Source organism: Elephas maximus, chromosome 9 (genome assembly GCF_024166365.1).
Source record: "Elephas maximus indicus isolate mEleMax1 chromosome 9, mEleMax1 primary haplotype, whole genome shotgun sequence".
NCBI classification, from domain to species: Eukaryota; Metazoa; Chordata; class Mammalia; order Proboscidea; family Elephantidae; genus Elephas; species Elephas maximus.
In genome coordinates, this window is record NC_064827.1 from 81,041,765 (window position 1) to 81,057,689 (window position 15,925).

The following is a 15,925-nucleotide window of genomic DNA, read 5'->3' on the forward strand; positions in this document are numbered from 1 at the left end:
TATTATTTCTTTGTACGAATGGTAGTATTTTGAACCATTTGCAAATTAAGAATGGAGTTAAGGTGATACATCAGAGTGTGATCAAGGTCATTGTCCTTAGGCTATAAGTACTGGCTGAAGGTTTTAGCGTAGATAAGCACTCCCACAAGAAGACTGGGTGAGAAAGGGAAGCAGAGAGATAGACTGCTTAGAAAAGGAAATAGGTGGAAGAAGAATTCTTTCTGTGTGAAAAGTGATTTCAAACATCTTGGCAAGGATAGTGAGTTTCATTTTCAGAGTTTTGAAGACAGCAAATTTAGGATATAGTAAGAAGGTGGGTTTTTAAATTTTATTTTGTTTTTAATTAGCATACTTTATTTACCAGTATCACCCTAAAACAGGTTGTTACATCTTTTTAGGCAATGGGAGAGAAATCCTTTTCTGTTCACAATAATGATGGGGCAGTCTCGTTTCAGGTATGTATTCTCCTATTAACGTTTCACAGAGTTTCTCTCTACCACGCAGAGGGTGAATTTTATAAGGAATTTTGAATTTAGAAATAATAATTTAGGCATGCTAGTAGTAGTATTACTACTATTTGTCAAGTCATTTGACACACAGAGCTCTCTCTTTAACAGACCTACAAGGTGGACATTATCACCCCCAGTATCAAACCATAAGTCCCGAGAGTCAATAACTTCATGACTGTCCAACATAAGTGACAGGGAGCAGATTCCAGCCCATTTCTGCCTAGCTGTTCCTGTAACTCCTCTGCCTCTCTGACACCATGCTGCAGCAACTCAGTGCACTACTGCAGGTAGAAGAATAGGCTTCTGTACCTGAGAGGACATGGATGGTCATTTAAGGTGAAGTCATAATTCTAGAGCTAAGTTAACTGAGACACAGGCCTTTTGTGACCTGCCCAGCCTTCCCAGTTATCAGTCACATGGTGAGTGTTTTATGGTGGTATCTCAGTGTATGTAGGGGAAGTGGATATTGGACTGGGTCTCAGAACCCACTTTTTATCTAGGTGACCTGGGGCAACTCACTTAACTTTTGAACCTCACTGTTTAGTCATCTAAAATCGAAAAATAATGATACCTATCTCATAGGACTGTTACGAGTTTTATTTTTGTGTGTGTGAAAGTGCTTTGTACAAGTGTTTTGCTGTTGATTTCTAAGAGTTACTGCCTCTTTTTAAATCAGTTTTCATTAACCGAAGTATAATTTGCTTACACTGAAATGCACTAAATTTTAAATATACAGTTCAGTCAGTTTTGACAAACGCATGCACCCATGTAACCCACTCTGTCAAGAAAGAGAACATTTTTATCACCTCAGAAAGTCCCCTTCTCTGCAACAGTGGTTCTGATTTTTTCACCATAGATTGTTTTGCATGCCTAAAAATTTTGATATGTTCATTAATTTTAGTAACCACCATTGTCATCACCATTGGTAATTAATAGCTAACATTAATTGAGCATTGGCAGGGTGCTCATCTGCTCAAAATCCCGTCAACAGCTTCCCATCTGTCTCAGAGTAAAAGCTAAAGTTCTTCCAATGGTCTGCAAGGCCTCATGTCATCTGGGCCTTGTTGCCTCTCTGACCTCATCTCCTGTTATCCTCCTCCTTGCTCACTCCGCTCCAGCCACACAGGCCACTTTGCTGTTCCTGGAAAAGATCTGGCCTTCACCTCTACTCTGTCCATACCCTCTGGCAAGAATGCTCTTCCCTCAGAATCCACATGACTAATTTCTTACCTCCTTCAACTCTTAGTAGCCTTCCCAGTGAAGCTTCCCCAATGTCCCTGGTTTAAACGCAGCCTGCTCCCACACCCCTCACCCCACTCTGTTTTTATCTTATCCCTAGAAACACCTATCCCTTCTAATGTGCTGTTAATGAACTTATGTTTTGTCTCTCCTGTAAAAGATAATCATAAGGGCAGGAATTTTTTTTTTTTAGAGCTGCTTCCAAATTTTTTTTTTTTTATTAACTTTTATTGAGCTTCAAGTGAACGTTTACAAATCAAGTCAGTCTGTCACATAAGTTTACATACATCTTACTCCGTACTCCCACTTGCTCTCCCCCTAATGAGTCAGCCCTTCCAGTCTCTCCTTTCGTGACAATTTTGCCAGCTTCCCACTCTCTCTATCCTCCCATCCCCCCTCCAGACAGGCGATGCCAACACAATCTCAAGTGTCCACCTGATATAATTAGCTCACTCTTCATCAGCATCTCTCTCCCACCCACTGTCCAGTCCCTTTCATGTCTGATGAGTTGTCTTCGGGAATGGTTCCTGTCCTGTGCCAACAGAAGGTCTGGGGATCATGGCCGCCGGGATTCCTCTGGTCTCAGTCAGACCATTAAGTATGGTCTTTTTATGAGAATTTGGGGTCTACATCCCACTGATCTCCTGCTCCTTCAGGGGTTCTCTGTTGTGCTCCCTGTCAGGGCAGTCATCGATTGTGGCCAGGCACCAACTAGTTCTTCTGGTCTCAGGATGATGTAGGTCTCTGGTTCACGTGGCCCTTTCTGTCTCTTGGGCTCTTAGTTGTCGTGTGACCTTGGTGTTCTTCATTCTCCTTTGCTCCAGGTGGGTTGAGACCAATTGATGCATCTTAGATGGCCGCTTGTTAACATTTAAGACCCCAGACGCCACATTTCAAAGTGGGATGCAGAATGTTTTCATAATAGAATTATTTTGCCAATTGACTTAGAAGTCCCCTTAAGCCATGGTCCTCAAACCCCCACCCTTGCTCCGCTGAACTTTGAAGCATTCATTTTATCCCGGAAACTTCTTTGCTTTTGGTCCAGTCCAATTGAGCTGACCTTCCATGTATTGAGTGTTGTCCTTCCCTTCACCTAAAGCAGTTCTTATCTACTAATTAATCAATAAAAAACCCTCTCCCTCCCTCCCTCCCTCCCTCCCCCCCTCGTAACCACAAAAGTATGTGTTCTCCTCAGTTTTTTCTATTTCTCAAGATCTTATAATAGTGGTCTTATACAATGTTTGTCCTTTTGCCTCTGACTAATTTCGCTCAGCATAATGCCTTCCAGGTTCCTCCGTGTTATGAAATGTTTCACAGATTCGTCACTGTTCTTTATCGATGCGTAGTATTCCGTTGTGTGAATATAGCACAATTTATTTACCCATTCATCTGTTGATGGACACCTTGGTTGCTTCCAGCTTTTTGCTATTGTAAATAGAGCTGCAATAAACATGGGTGTGCATATATCTGTTTGTGTGAAGGCTCTTGTTTCTCTAGGGTATATTCCGAGGAGTGGGATTTCTGTGTTGTATGGTAGTTCTATTTCTAACTGTTTAAGATAACATCAGATAGATTTCCAAAGTGGTTGTACCATTTTACATTCCCACCAGCAGTGTATAAGAGTTCCAATCTCTCCGCAGCCTCTGCAACATTTATTATTTTGTGTTTTTTGGATTAATGCCAGCCTTGTTGGAGTGAGATGGAATCTCATCGTAGTTTTAATTTGCATTTCTCTAATGGCTAATGATCGAGAGCATTTTCTCATGTATCTGTTAGCTGCCTGAATATCTTCTTTAGTGAAGTGTGTGTTCATATCCTTTGAAGGGCAGGAATTTTTATCTGTTTTATTACTGATGTGTATGAACTAACCTCCTAAACTTAGATCCAGCCCCTGGTAGTCCTTCGATCAGTAATTATGGAGATGGATGAATACATGTCAGGCATTGCATTAAGTACTTATACGTGCATTAGATCAGTTCATCCTGCCAAGAATTCTATGAAGTAGGTGCTGTTATTATTCCCCCTTTACAGATAAGGAAACTGAGGCTCAGAGAGGTTAAGTAACTTGTATAAGGGAGGATTCAAACCCAGGTTTGTCTGACTCCAAGGCCCATGTGTTTAACTAGTTTGCTTCACTACCTACTTGAGAAAATACAAAAGGTACTCTTTCCCCTTCCTTCCCTTACTTTAAAATGCTTGTGTTTTTTGAATGATTTTTAGCCTTTTTTTTTTTAAATCATAAGAGGAAAGGCTATAGATATTTGCAATTTACTAATGCTTTGTATCAAGGTGAATGTTGAAGACAAAGCAGCATAATTAATGATTAAGAACGTTGACTAAAATATTGAGTTCATAGAGTCCTTGTAATGCATAAGACAGGCCGTGAGTGGGCAATTCGCGTTTTCTCTGGCTTTGCTCTGTCCTTGTAAGGAAGTCAGCAGGTGACTCCTTGTTCTCCCAGTTTTGGACAGTACACTCAGTCTGTACTCCACTGCTTCAGCCAGGGAATAAGGATGGGAGTTTATCTGCCTAAGGGCAGGCAGGACATTGTCAGGGCTTATTCCAGTTCTAAAATTTACTTTTTTTTTTTCTTCAAAGGTCAAGTGCCTATTCTAATCAACCGTAGTGGTTCTGTTGATTTTTTTTTTTTTTTTTTGTCTTTCATAGAAACATCATATGAGTCTTGTTTTTGAAACTAAAAATTATTAGTATGTTTAGAGAAGTTTTCTTTTTCTCTACCCTGAATACGCTAGAATACATACTCTGTTTAGTATGTACGTAGAAGGAAGAGTTTGGGACATGGTTTAACGGATTAATAATTTCAGCTTTAGTGTTCTTGGTCTCTTATTTCTTTCTTGTGAGATGTTTCTTTTTTTTCCCATTTCTTTAAAATTGTGAGGTATAGTGTACAGAGAAGTGTATAATATTTAAGTTGAGCTTATTAAGTAACTATAAATAATCACCTGTGCCACCATCGCCCGGGACAAGAAACAGAAGAGTGCTAGCACCCCAGAAACCCCAGGTGTCCCTCACATCCCTTCCCAGCTCTAGAGGTAACTCCTGCATGAAAATTTTATCATCATCTTTTCTTCTCTTTGTAATTTTGCCATCTCTTTATGCAGTCCTAAGCGAGATATTTTAGGCAGATTTGTTTTTTATTGCTAGGGCTTTTCTAGCTTTCACTGCTTATGGTAAAATGTTCATAAAATTGACCCTGGAGTCACACTATGTGAGTGTGTGTGAGAGAGTGTATGTGTGTCAGGTTATATTAAACTTTATTTGAAACACATGAAATATATTAAAACTCTAGAAAAATATTTAAATGTAAAGTCGTAGGTGTAAATTTTAATTAGGGAATATTGGGCCTTTACCTACTCAAGTATCAGTGATCCTTCTTTCTTTTTAAAGACTTTTTTTTCTTTTACTTCAAAGGGCAAAGTAATACGTTGGATTGAAAACTAGATACCTGTGTCTTTGATTATCTCTACAGATTTAAAAACCATCATAGATGGACAGATATGGGACAAAGCAAGTATAGTAAAATTGTAGAACCTAGGCAGTGAGCGTACAGGTGTTCTTTCAACTTTTCTGAATGTTTGAAAATTGTCATAACAAAATGTTGGGGGACTTACAGAATAAGAAAACACCTGTTTAAACTCTGGAAGAATTTGATTTATTCAAGTGATCTATCTACTTCTGTCCATAATAGTCATGATTTATTTCTACAATTTAAAAATTTAGGTAAAGATTTTTTTCTTTGTCACTTCCAGTTTTTCTTTAACATCAGCACCGATGACCAAGAAGGCCTCTACAGTCTTTACTTTCATAAATGCCTTAGAAATGAGTTGCTGTCTAGTGACAAGGTTTCCTTCAGCCTTGATGTGAGTACCTTACGGAGATTGTTCATGTGGGGTGGTCTGAGGATTTTGTCAGCAGTGAACATAGAAGATGTTTATTTCTATATAAGCATAGATTTTAAGAACACTTAAGGAGAGTAAGAGAAAAATAATGGCCAGACTAAAATCCTTGCCAGTGGGGTATTTGGCAGAGGATTCATAAATAAGAAAATATAAAGCAATTTGGAACATGTTTGCATTTTAACCTGGGCACTAAAATTTGGTTGTGATATGCTGGTACTCACTTTCTTAAGCTTAAGTGAAACAACTAAGATTCCAAATTGCTGAATAAGGGATGATCTGCTCCTTAAAAGTAAAAATTAATTCCATGTTGATTTCAGATTGAGATTACAGAGAAGAATCCTGACAGTTACCTCTCAGCAGGAGAAATTCCTCTCCCCAAATTATACATTTCCATGGCCTTTTTCTTCTTCCTCTCTGGGACCATCTGGATTCACATCCTTCGAAAACGACGGTAAATTATTACTTTCTTGAGACCTTCAAACCAAAGTGTCTTGAGATTTGTATATTTTTACCTTTTGCTGGCTTCTGAACTTGGGAGCAATTGGCACTAATAGTCTTGTTCTCTTCAAAGGGCATCTTCCTGAAACACTAGGGAGACTACAGAAGTCTTGCAGTGTGGGAGGCCTTTGCATTCCTTGGTGTTTGTTCACTTTCCATTGCTTTGTTTAAAAAGTAAATCCAAATATTTCAGTAATATACAAGCAAAATAAAATGTATAAGCCAAGTGTTTCCATAGCAGAGATACCACAGTCCAGGACTCAGAGGGAGAACATTGGTCCCATTTAGTGGCTGTTTATTCTAAAGAGATTAATGAAGAGGACCCACTGCCTGGATGAGAGGGTAGAGATATTGTTTAGTGACTGAAGGCATCAGCTCAGAGCTGGCTGGGAGAGTCTCTTTATTGACCTCCAGATGCTTGCTGCTGGAAGAAACTGCTTCAAAGCCCATCTGCCTGGCTTTTGGCCTCCTGAAACCCCTGAGACTTTAACTTCCTCTACTTGGTTCTTGAGGGGAGCAGCTGCATGTCCATGGAACTAATGTTTAGTTCTCTATTTCCCTCCCAAGAAAATTGAGAAGAAAATACTAGTTTTCAGTTAGAGAATAGTATAAAATGTGTGTTTTATTGTAAGACTGTAAGCTGGGTAGGTGATGGTATGTGAATATGGTATTATAATATGGATTAATAAAATAATTTAGTACCCCCAAATACCAAATACCTCTGTCTCTGAAACATTAGGGCAGAAACTGAGACCTCTGTAATCCCTAGTGACCTGTTTGTTTTCTATTAGAAATGCTCAGAGCCCAGAATATTAGACTCTGGTTGGATGCAGTTGCTGATTCTTATTTGATGCAGTGTCCTTTATACCCATGAGATGTAAAGAACGTCGTATTTGCTTGTGAAGGACCTACATAACCCTGTTCTGGACTGGATTATTAGGCAGCCATTACTAAGAGTAAAAGAATCCTACAAATTCAGACCATAAAAGATTTTTTGTTTTTCTTTTTAAGAAAGTTTGCTTTTGCCATTATTGGAGAAGTAAGAACTAGGAGGCAGAAGACCTGATTTCAAGTGTAAACTTTTAATAACTATGTACTTTTTTCACCCTAAGCCTCTTTTTTCTTGGCTATAAAACTGGGACAGTAATAATAGCTCTGCCTTCCTCCTAGAGGTAGTCCAGATCCTTAGACTTGTTATGTGATCCCCAAAATATAATGTATATGAGGGTGCTTTGAAAATTATGGTGCTTTTTAAATATGAGATACATATAAAATATTTTACTAATAAGGTGTTTGTTCATTGGTGTTTTAATTTCCCTTTATTTAGTGACCTAATAGTCGTTGCCCTTGGTTCACTTATAATAAAATTGTAATGACACTTTTAAAGCTGTGGCTAAATGAGACTGGCCTATTTTGTACAAGCTATTTTTTTTATGTGTGTAACTTTTTGTTGAAGAGTAGTATATATGCAGAAATATCTAAATATTTTTAAGCCCTCTGCCCTATCCGCATGTTTTCCCAGGAGTCTTACAGCTAGTTCCATTAGTTGGAGATTTGAATAATGTAAGGGTGTGTGACTCCACAGAAACCCTGCTGGTGTAGTGGTTAAGAGCTATAGCTGCTAACCAGAAGGTCGGCAGTTCAAATCCGCCAGGAGCTCCTTGGAAACTGTGGGGCAGTTCTACTTTGTCCTATAGGGTCACTATGAGTCGGAATTGGGTGTGTGGTGGGTGGGTGTATGACTCCAACTTGGACAGTTAGAGCCAAAAAGAGCTGAGAGATCTTCTCAGCTGCTTCGTTTTATGGGTGATTATATTGAGGCCCAGAGAAGGGAAGTGAGAGACATGAGAGAGCTGGGGCTGGAACCCAGATACGCTTCTTGTGCATTTCTGGCCCATCTCAATTCTGTGAGTTTTGTGCTGGGCCCAGAGTTTAGAGAGGAGAATCCTGGAAAGTGGTAAGGAGAAAACCAGCAACTGATATTTTTCAAGTGCCTGCTTTGTGCCCATTTAGGCACTTGATGTTGGTTAGTTCAGTTAATCTTCAATCAGCTTTTGAGTTAATCTTCTGGCAACTTCATTCTCAGGAGAGGTTGCTGAGGCTTAGAGAGATTAAGTTTGTAAGGATAGGACCAGTGTTTGAGCCAGATAGGTCTGGCTGCGACCCTGTATTCTTTCTGTCACGTCACAGCCCTAGCTGTTGATGTTTTAACTTTGGACTGCAAGGCATGGTTGCCACAGGTGAGCAAACACAGCTCTCTACACTGGGCAGTTTTACACTACGGGCAAATTCTCATTGCCATTCAGTAGTGATAGACTACTCTGGCTTTGACTTTCTTTTTGATCTTGAAGTAGGCGTACACTGGAATGGGAAAGTGCCAGGGAAGAAAATCAGCGCACTTGTGCTTGGACTTCAAATGTGTCAGTTCATGCACACCCTCAAATCATTCTATGCAAGGCCTAGTTCCTTTTTTTTTTTTTTTTAATTAGTATAGTTTATTTTTTTTAGAGAATCTTTAGGCTTACAGAAGATCAAGCAGAAAGTTCAGAGAGTTTCCAAATACGCCCCGTATTTATGTCTGGATAGTGTTAGCCCTCCACTTAAGTATTGCATTGGCTATTCTGGCTCTTTTGTCTTTCCTTGTAAACTTTAGAAACAGTTTTGATTGGGATTGCATTGAATCTATAGATCAAGTTGGGAAGAACTGACATCTTAACAGCATTGAGCCTTCCTGTCTGAACATGGACTATCTCTCCATTTATTTAGATCTTCTTTGATTTCTTTCTTCCGAGTTTTGTAGTTTTCCTCATATAGATTTTGTACCTATTTTGTTAAATTTATACCTAAATATTTAAAATTTCTGGTGATAATGTAAATGGTGTTATGTTTTTAATTTCAAATTCCAGTTGTCCATTTTTGATACATAGGAAAGCAATTGACTTCTGTATATTAACATTATTTCCTGCAACCTGGCTGTAATCACTTACTAGTTCCAGGAATTATTTTTCAGTTCTTTGGGATTTTCTGTGTAGACAACCATGTCATCTGTGAGCAAAGACAGTTTTATGTCTTCCCTCCCAGTCTGTATACCTTTAATTTCCTTTTCTTGCCTTACTGTATTAGCTAGGACTTCCACTATGATGTCAAATAGGAGTTATGAGACACGCCATCCTTGCATTGTTCCCGATCTTAGGGAGAAAACATCTAGTTTCTTACCATTAAGTATGATACTAGCTGTAGGTTTTTTGTAGATTTTTATTGTCAAGTTGAGGAAGTTCCCTTCTGTTTCTATTTTACTGAGTTTCATCATGAAAGCGTGTTGGATTTTATCTAGTACGTTTCCTGCATCTATTGATATGATTATTTGACTTTTTTTCAGCTTGTTAATGGGTTTCCCCTCTTAGGACTGCCTATTCATATTCTTTGCATATTTTTCTGTTGGGTTTTCTGTCTTTTTCTTGTTGCTTTGCATGATTTCTTGGTCTGGGTATCAACTCCTTGTCTGTTTTAGAATTGCAAATTTGCCCCCCTAATCTGTTAAATTTGTCTGTGGTGTTCATTATTGAATGACAAACCTTAATGGAGTCAGGTCTGCCTAACTTTTGTCTTTTGAGTAATTAGTACCTTTTGGCTCCTAAGCCCTTTCCTACTCCAGAATCACAGGTGTTTATTTTACGTTTAGCTCTTGAATCCATCTGGAGTTCTCCTTTATATAAGTGTGAATAAAGATCTACGTTATTTATTTATGTATTTTAATATATAGCTTTGAGCCAGTTTTTCCTGTGCCAACTATTGAACAACTGATGACCCAGTGCTTGGTGTCACTTTTATCATATATCAAGTTTCCACATAAGTATGAATCTATTCCTGGACTCTAGCGTCTGTTCTACAATTTTTTTTTCTCCGATGCTGCCCCTGTTCCACATTTTTTACTCCTGTTTCTTTGCAGAATGCCTTAGTGTCTGAAAGTGAGAGCTCCCTGGTGGCTTTAAGTGTTCATTTATGTACTTTAATAGAGGTTAAAAGTTTTCTCCATAATGGTCTTATGTGTCTTCTATTAGATTATTCCTAGAGGGAGGTGAGAGAGGGCAAAGGAATTTAATGCCTGAAAGCCCAAAAGGTAGACTAGTACCTGTGTTATATCTCCCTTTTGAGGTGTGGAGTTGGGAATGGGTACTTTACGCCACTGGTCTGGTGTGTTTGACAGGCACCCATCATAAGGTAGGGAGAAAGGGGCACAACCTTGTTGCTTTTTCCTAGCCCATCCCTGTTGCCTGGCCTCCAGCCCTCTACTGTGCACTGCAGATTTCCCCTGTAGCTGTACAAATTGCCTCTGCTTTCCCGGAGATTTCATGCCATTTTCTCATATTCATTCACCTCATTTTTGCCTCTGTGGCCTGTTCAGGGTGATTTTTGGGGAAGAAACCAGCAGCCTGTGTTAGATTTCCATCTTGTTGGAACTTGGAACCCATAACATCTGACATGCATAATTCTTGGTTTCATTCACAACAGTAGATTATATTTTAGAGATGACGTTAGGACTCTAGTTCTCCCTACAGAAACTACTTTTTAAAAAAGCCTTCCTATTTGTGGTTTGCATACATTTTGTTTTCTGCCTCCTTTTAAATAGGTCCAATGCATGGAGCTTCTCCTGTCCTTTGAGAAATGGAATATTCCTTTAAGTCTTCTCTCTCTTTTTTTATAGGAATGATGTATTTAAAATTCACTGGTTGATGGCAGCCCTTCCTTTCACCAAGTCTCTTTCCTTGGTGTTTCATGCAGTATGTATCCGCGTTTTTTGAGGGGGGGTCATTTATGAAATAGAGTACATTGCCCATGTGAGCAGGAAAAGTAGATTAGAGAGAGGGGTTAGATAGGTGGGAAACAAAACATGAAAGAATACTCATGAAGCCTTTTGCCTGGGAGAGGGGGACTTGCTCTTAGGGGGCAAGTGATCCCAACATCCGTCAGCATTAGACTTAAGATACCTTCCAGTATTACCTTACAAACACAGAATTTTCCTAGAACACATTTTGAGATTAGAGTGCCACCTGCTGAATTGTTTCCACTACTTCTATTTTTTCATGTATTCCCTCACATTCCCATTTAATTTGAAGCTCAGTGTTACCATACTTACTTGAGAGCAAACTGATGCTTTAAAGATTGAGGCGTAAGAATTGAGCTTAAGCTTTGAGTGTATAGAACTGATGCAAATTGAAATGAATTTGTCTGTGGGGGTAAGAGCACAACTTCCCCAATTTGTGCGCCACACTTGTGAGGGTGGCAGTCCTTGGACATGTACTCTCTTACCTGCATTTAAAAATGTTGTCATAGGAAAAAGCAATAATATATCCAGTTACAGTTTCAAGAAATGACAGTTTTTTGGGTAATTTCCCATTTGGATCCAAGTTAAAAGATTTCTTTCTGGAACCATGTAGCTAATGAATGAAAGGGTCTTTGACTCACGTAAGTTATTTAGGTAGTCATTTCTGATAGAATGAAAGATATGTAAAGAAATTGATGTCACCATTTTGAGTTCTGCCAGGAAACATTTTGGGCATACTACTGAAACTTGCCACTTCAGTTAAAATGTTCTGGTGGCCTCAAATAGCTCTGAATTTACAGATTTTTTTTTTTTTTCTTAATGGGAAAAAGAAAAAGTCGAAGTTGAATGATCTGCATGGACCTTCTACTTACTGATTAACTGATTTATTATGTAAGCAGCAATGGTCGGATGATAAAGTTCTTGACTGGAATACTGAAAAGATTTGTGATTTGGACCTTGGAGATTTTAAAGAAAAGAATAGGCAGCCGTTTGCCAGAGTGAATCATCTGTCTCAAGTGAGGGACCTGAGCTGGGTGTTAGTGACATTAAACCTTTTGTCAAGTCTGTCAAGCTACCTGATGTTTGTGCACTCATGTATCTCATTGTGAATGGACATGTATTAGGGAGTGGGTGAAGGGTAGACATCCCCTATCATAGGATCCTCTGGTATGATTTGCTATTTCACTTTGTACTTACGTCTTGTGGTAGACTGACCTTTCTGAAATGCAGTTGTTTGGTTTCAGATCGACTATCACTACATCTCCTCCCAGGGCTTTCCAATTGAAGGTTGGGCTGTTGTGTACTACATCACTCACCTGTAAGTATGCAAGATGACATGTGAAATACTCATGCCATGAAATGACATATGGGAAAAGTTGGAAAAACTACAATAGGAAAAGACAAAGTTGACTGCCCCTGCCCTCTTGTGGCAGCCCATCTGGGTCCCTGCCATGCCAAAAGTGTTTGACATACAGGTGGCTGTCCAGACTTGAGACCTTGGGATTGCTGGCATGCTCCTAGGAGTGACTGCCTACCTGCCTGTCTGCCTGAAGTGGTTGGCTGCTCAGATAGTGGGGTGCATAGCTAACAATTTGTGTGGCAGGAAAGTGTGTTGCTCACTTAAGATGAATTTCCAGAATCTGGCCGCTTGTCTTTTCCAAGAAGCATGTGAAGTCCTAGAATAAGTTCTTATAATCTAACTTGTTGAGTGAGAGCCTGAAGAGACCCGTTGTTACTGTTAATTTTTTATTTTCCAGTTTGAAGGGGGCACTACTCTTCATCACCATTGCACTCATTGGCACCGGCTGGGCTTTCATTAAGCACATTCTTTCCGATAAAGACAAAAAGATCTTCATGATTGTCATCCCGCTCCAGGTAAAGGCACCCTAATCCTGCTTGTCCTCGTTCCTCTCTTGACACTCAGTATGGCTCAACTCCAGGCCTCTGGGAAGAGGGAGTCAGTTTACCAACCCCAGAAACCCAGCTTCTGCCATTTGGGATTGAAGACTCTCTCTCTAGAATTCTGACTGTGTGGATAAAAATCAAATCCACTTTTACTGCTGCTTTTCTGACCCCAGCTGTCCATGTAGCAATTCCTCCTCTGATCCTAACCACTCAGAGCTAGGTCAGATCTTACAAGTTAAAGAACAGAGTCCTCCAGATTGACACATAGACCCAAAACTTCAGACATCAGTCGCAAGCTTGGGAGGCCCTGCAATACCCATGCACACTTCTGACCTGCTGGATGCAAATTTGGGGTTTTCCCACTACCCCTTCAGGATGTCATCCTCAAGCTTGGAGGCCCCCTCACTTCTGACCTGCTGGCTAGCAATTCGAAGGTTGCCTCTGCCCCCTCTGAATACCAGCAGTAAGCTCAGGGATTCTCAGCCCCCCTCACTCTGACCTGCTGGCTCTCACTACTCACTCGGGCTCAGTAATTTGCTGGAATGACTCACAGAGCTCATGGAAAATTACAGTTTTATTATAGGAAAAAGGAATACAAATGAAGAGACACAGAGGGCAAGATCTGGGAGGATTCTCAGCATGAAGCTTCTGTGTCCCAAAGAGAGTGTGTCACCACCCCAAGAGCAGATGTCTTTTGCCAACCAGGAAGCTCATGGAGATTCAGTGTCCAGAGCATTTATCGGGGTCTCATTAGTAACACAGATTTCAGCCCGTCTCCCCTGAGGTGGGTTGATATCACAAGGTGACACAGTAGGTCTTTCTCGCCTACCCCAGAGTCACCTTATCACCTCATTAGCATAACCTGTTAGTTAGGTGTGGTCTCGAGCTCTTACCAAAAACACTTAAATCCCAAGGCTTTTTTTTTTTTCTAGAGGTTATGTCTCAGGAATCGAGAGCAAAGACCAAATTCTTTGGATAAAGTTAATATAAACCCCACAGTGACAAAACCAAGACTTCAGGTCATTGCACTGGACAATGTTTGACTGTCAGGCTTCTTTAAACCAGCATGTGGAAGCCTAGACTTTGAATAGAGACTGCTGAAAACTTAGGGAAATACTACTTCTCTTCTGCGTCAGTTTTTCCTATAACAAAATGAGAGTCTGAGTGAAGCAGCTTAGGTACATAGTGATTTTAATAACAAATTAGATTAAAACTGTGAATGACACCAGTGAGTTTCCACAAGGTAGAATATTGTAGTAGACATTGGGGCCAAATATTTACTAAACTCTTCTTGTGCTTGGGGCCCTGGGCTGAGGCTAACCTTCAAAGCTGTAAGCCCCTTGGGAGAGAAATCTTGTTTTGTCTTATATTTAACAGTCTTATTGGAGGCAGAACCTGGACATTAAAAGAAAAAAAACTTATAATAAACAGAGGGGATCTAACAGGGATACCCAACTACTCTGCTCTGCTGGACCAGTCAACATGTGCTTGGCAACATCGCTCTCATTAACTAATCTCACATTTTGGAGCAGAATGTAACTGTGGCAAGTAGGAGAGGAAGGGGAGAACTCCCGAGGCTCTCAGATCAGCACTGGTGCTTGGTGGCAACATTAGCAGCAAAAAACATTAGCAGCAAAGCCACCCTCATATTCAATAACAAGGAACATATGGTAGTGCCAAATGAATGGTACAGACCAGTTGCTATAGGTTTTCAAGGGGATAGTAATCACTCCCAAGTTTCAATGATCTGGAAGGTCTTTATGGCTGAGATGGGCCTTTACTGGATATTTCAGGAAAGGCATATGTCAGAGGTCAAGGACTCCCAGCAGAAACATGTAAGAAGATGCTGTCTCTTGTATACAAGATGCTGAGGAACTGCACAGTCCTTCTGGGTTTTGAGCTACCAGAGCTTTTCTGGCCCAGACCTAGTTCCTACAGCCTGTCAGGGTCTCAGTGCTTATAAGTGATGAGACCTGGGTACTCTTCCCACAGGCCTTCTGGGTTTTGAGCTACCAGAGCTTTTCTGGCCCAGACCTAGTTCCTACAGCCTGTCAGGGTCTCAATGCTTATAAGTGATGAGACCTGGGTACTCTTCCCACTTTGCCATACTGCCTGCTTATTTTCCTTTCCCTTTGGTAGCTGCTACCATCTGCTCTGTTTTGAATTTTTTTCCCTTTGACATGAACCCTGGTGTAATGGGTACAGTCTTCATAGCTTACCCCTTTTTTGCTCCCTCAAAAGATAAACATACAAATCTACATATCAGATCACTTTGAGGAAACAAGGACATTAAAAAAATTAAATATAAGGAAGTTATGAGTACAGGCAGTCCCTGGGTTATGATCATCTGACTGACTTACAAGCATAGTTATGAACCAACCCCCATAAAGCCTACTATATAAAAAATTCGAGGTACATAAAATGGTTCGTTATAACAAATGGGCACTACTTTGGGACACATATCAAAACGTTGTTATTACTGTACTGTTTTGTTAAAGATGTTTTACCATATCTGGAAGTGTTTAATATTTTTTATGCATAGAAAAGTACACTATATACTAAGACAAACATTGGACTAACTGGTGTTAGATACGAACTGTACCTAACTGTTCTGACTTACGTACAAATTCAGGTAAAGATAGACTTAAGAATGGAACTCGTTTGTAAAATCTGGGGACTACATGTATTTAAATAAAGGGACTAGCTTGGAAACACCTTGAATGTCAGCCTTAAAAATTAAGACTGCTTCCTTTTGACCACGGGGAACTGCTGAAAGTTTCTGAGTAATGAGTCAATGACGTACAAGATACTGTTTCAAGAACACTGTTGGCACATGGCTCAGCACCTCTAGGAACATTTTGTCTCTCATGTAAAGAGTGTGAATTAAGGGGAGAATGAGTTACGAATTTAAGATGTGAAAGCCTTTGTTTTCCACCTTGCCTTTATACGTAGAGCCACAGGTGCAGATGTTTTGGATAGACTGGGGTTCAGGAGGACTTGGGGTAGGGAAGAGCCCAGAAGCCAAGTGC

At 40.0% G+C, this 15,925-nt stretch overlaps 1 protein-coding gene across 1 annotated transcript in view; it reads left to right on the forward strand.

Moving 5' to 3' along the window:
• GPR107 (G protein-coupled receptor 107) overlaps positions 1-15,925 on the forward strand; it is a 115,472-nt gene that overhangs the window by 52,968 nt on the left and 46,579 nt on the right. The window contains exons 7-12 of the mRNA XM_049896996.1: positions 399-455; positions 5,519-5,629; positions 5,986-6,119; positions 10,872-10,947; positions 12,236-12,309; positions 12,749-12,866. Of these exons, the coding sequence (XP_049752953.1) occupies positions 399-455; positions 5,519-5,629; positions 5,986-6,119; positions 10,872-10,947; positions 12,236-12,309; positions 12,749-12,866 (570 nt within the window). The remainder of the gene's footprint in view (positions 1-398; positions 456-5,518; positions 5,630-5,985; positions 6,120-10,871; positions 10,948-12,235; positions 12,310-12,748; positions 12,867-15,925) is intronic.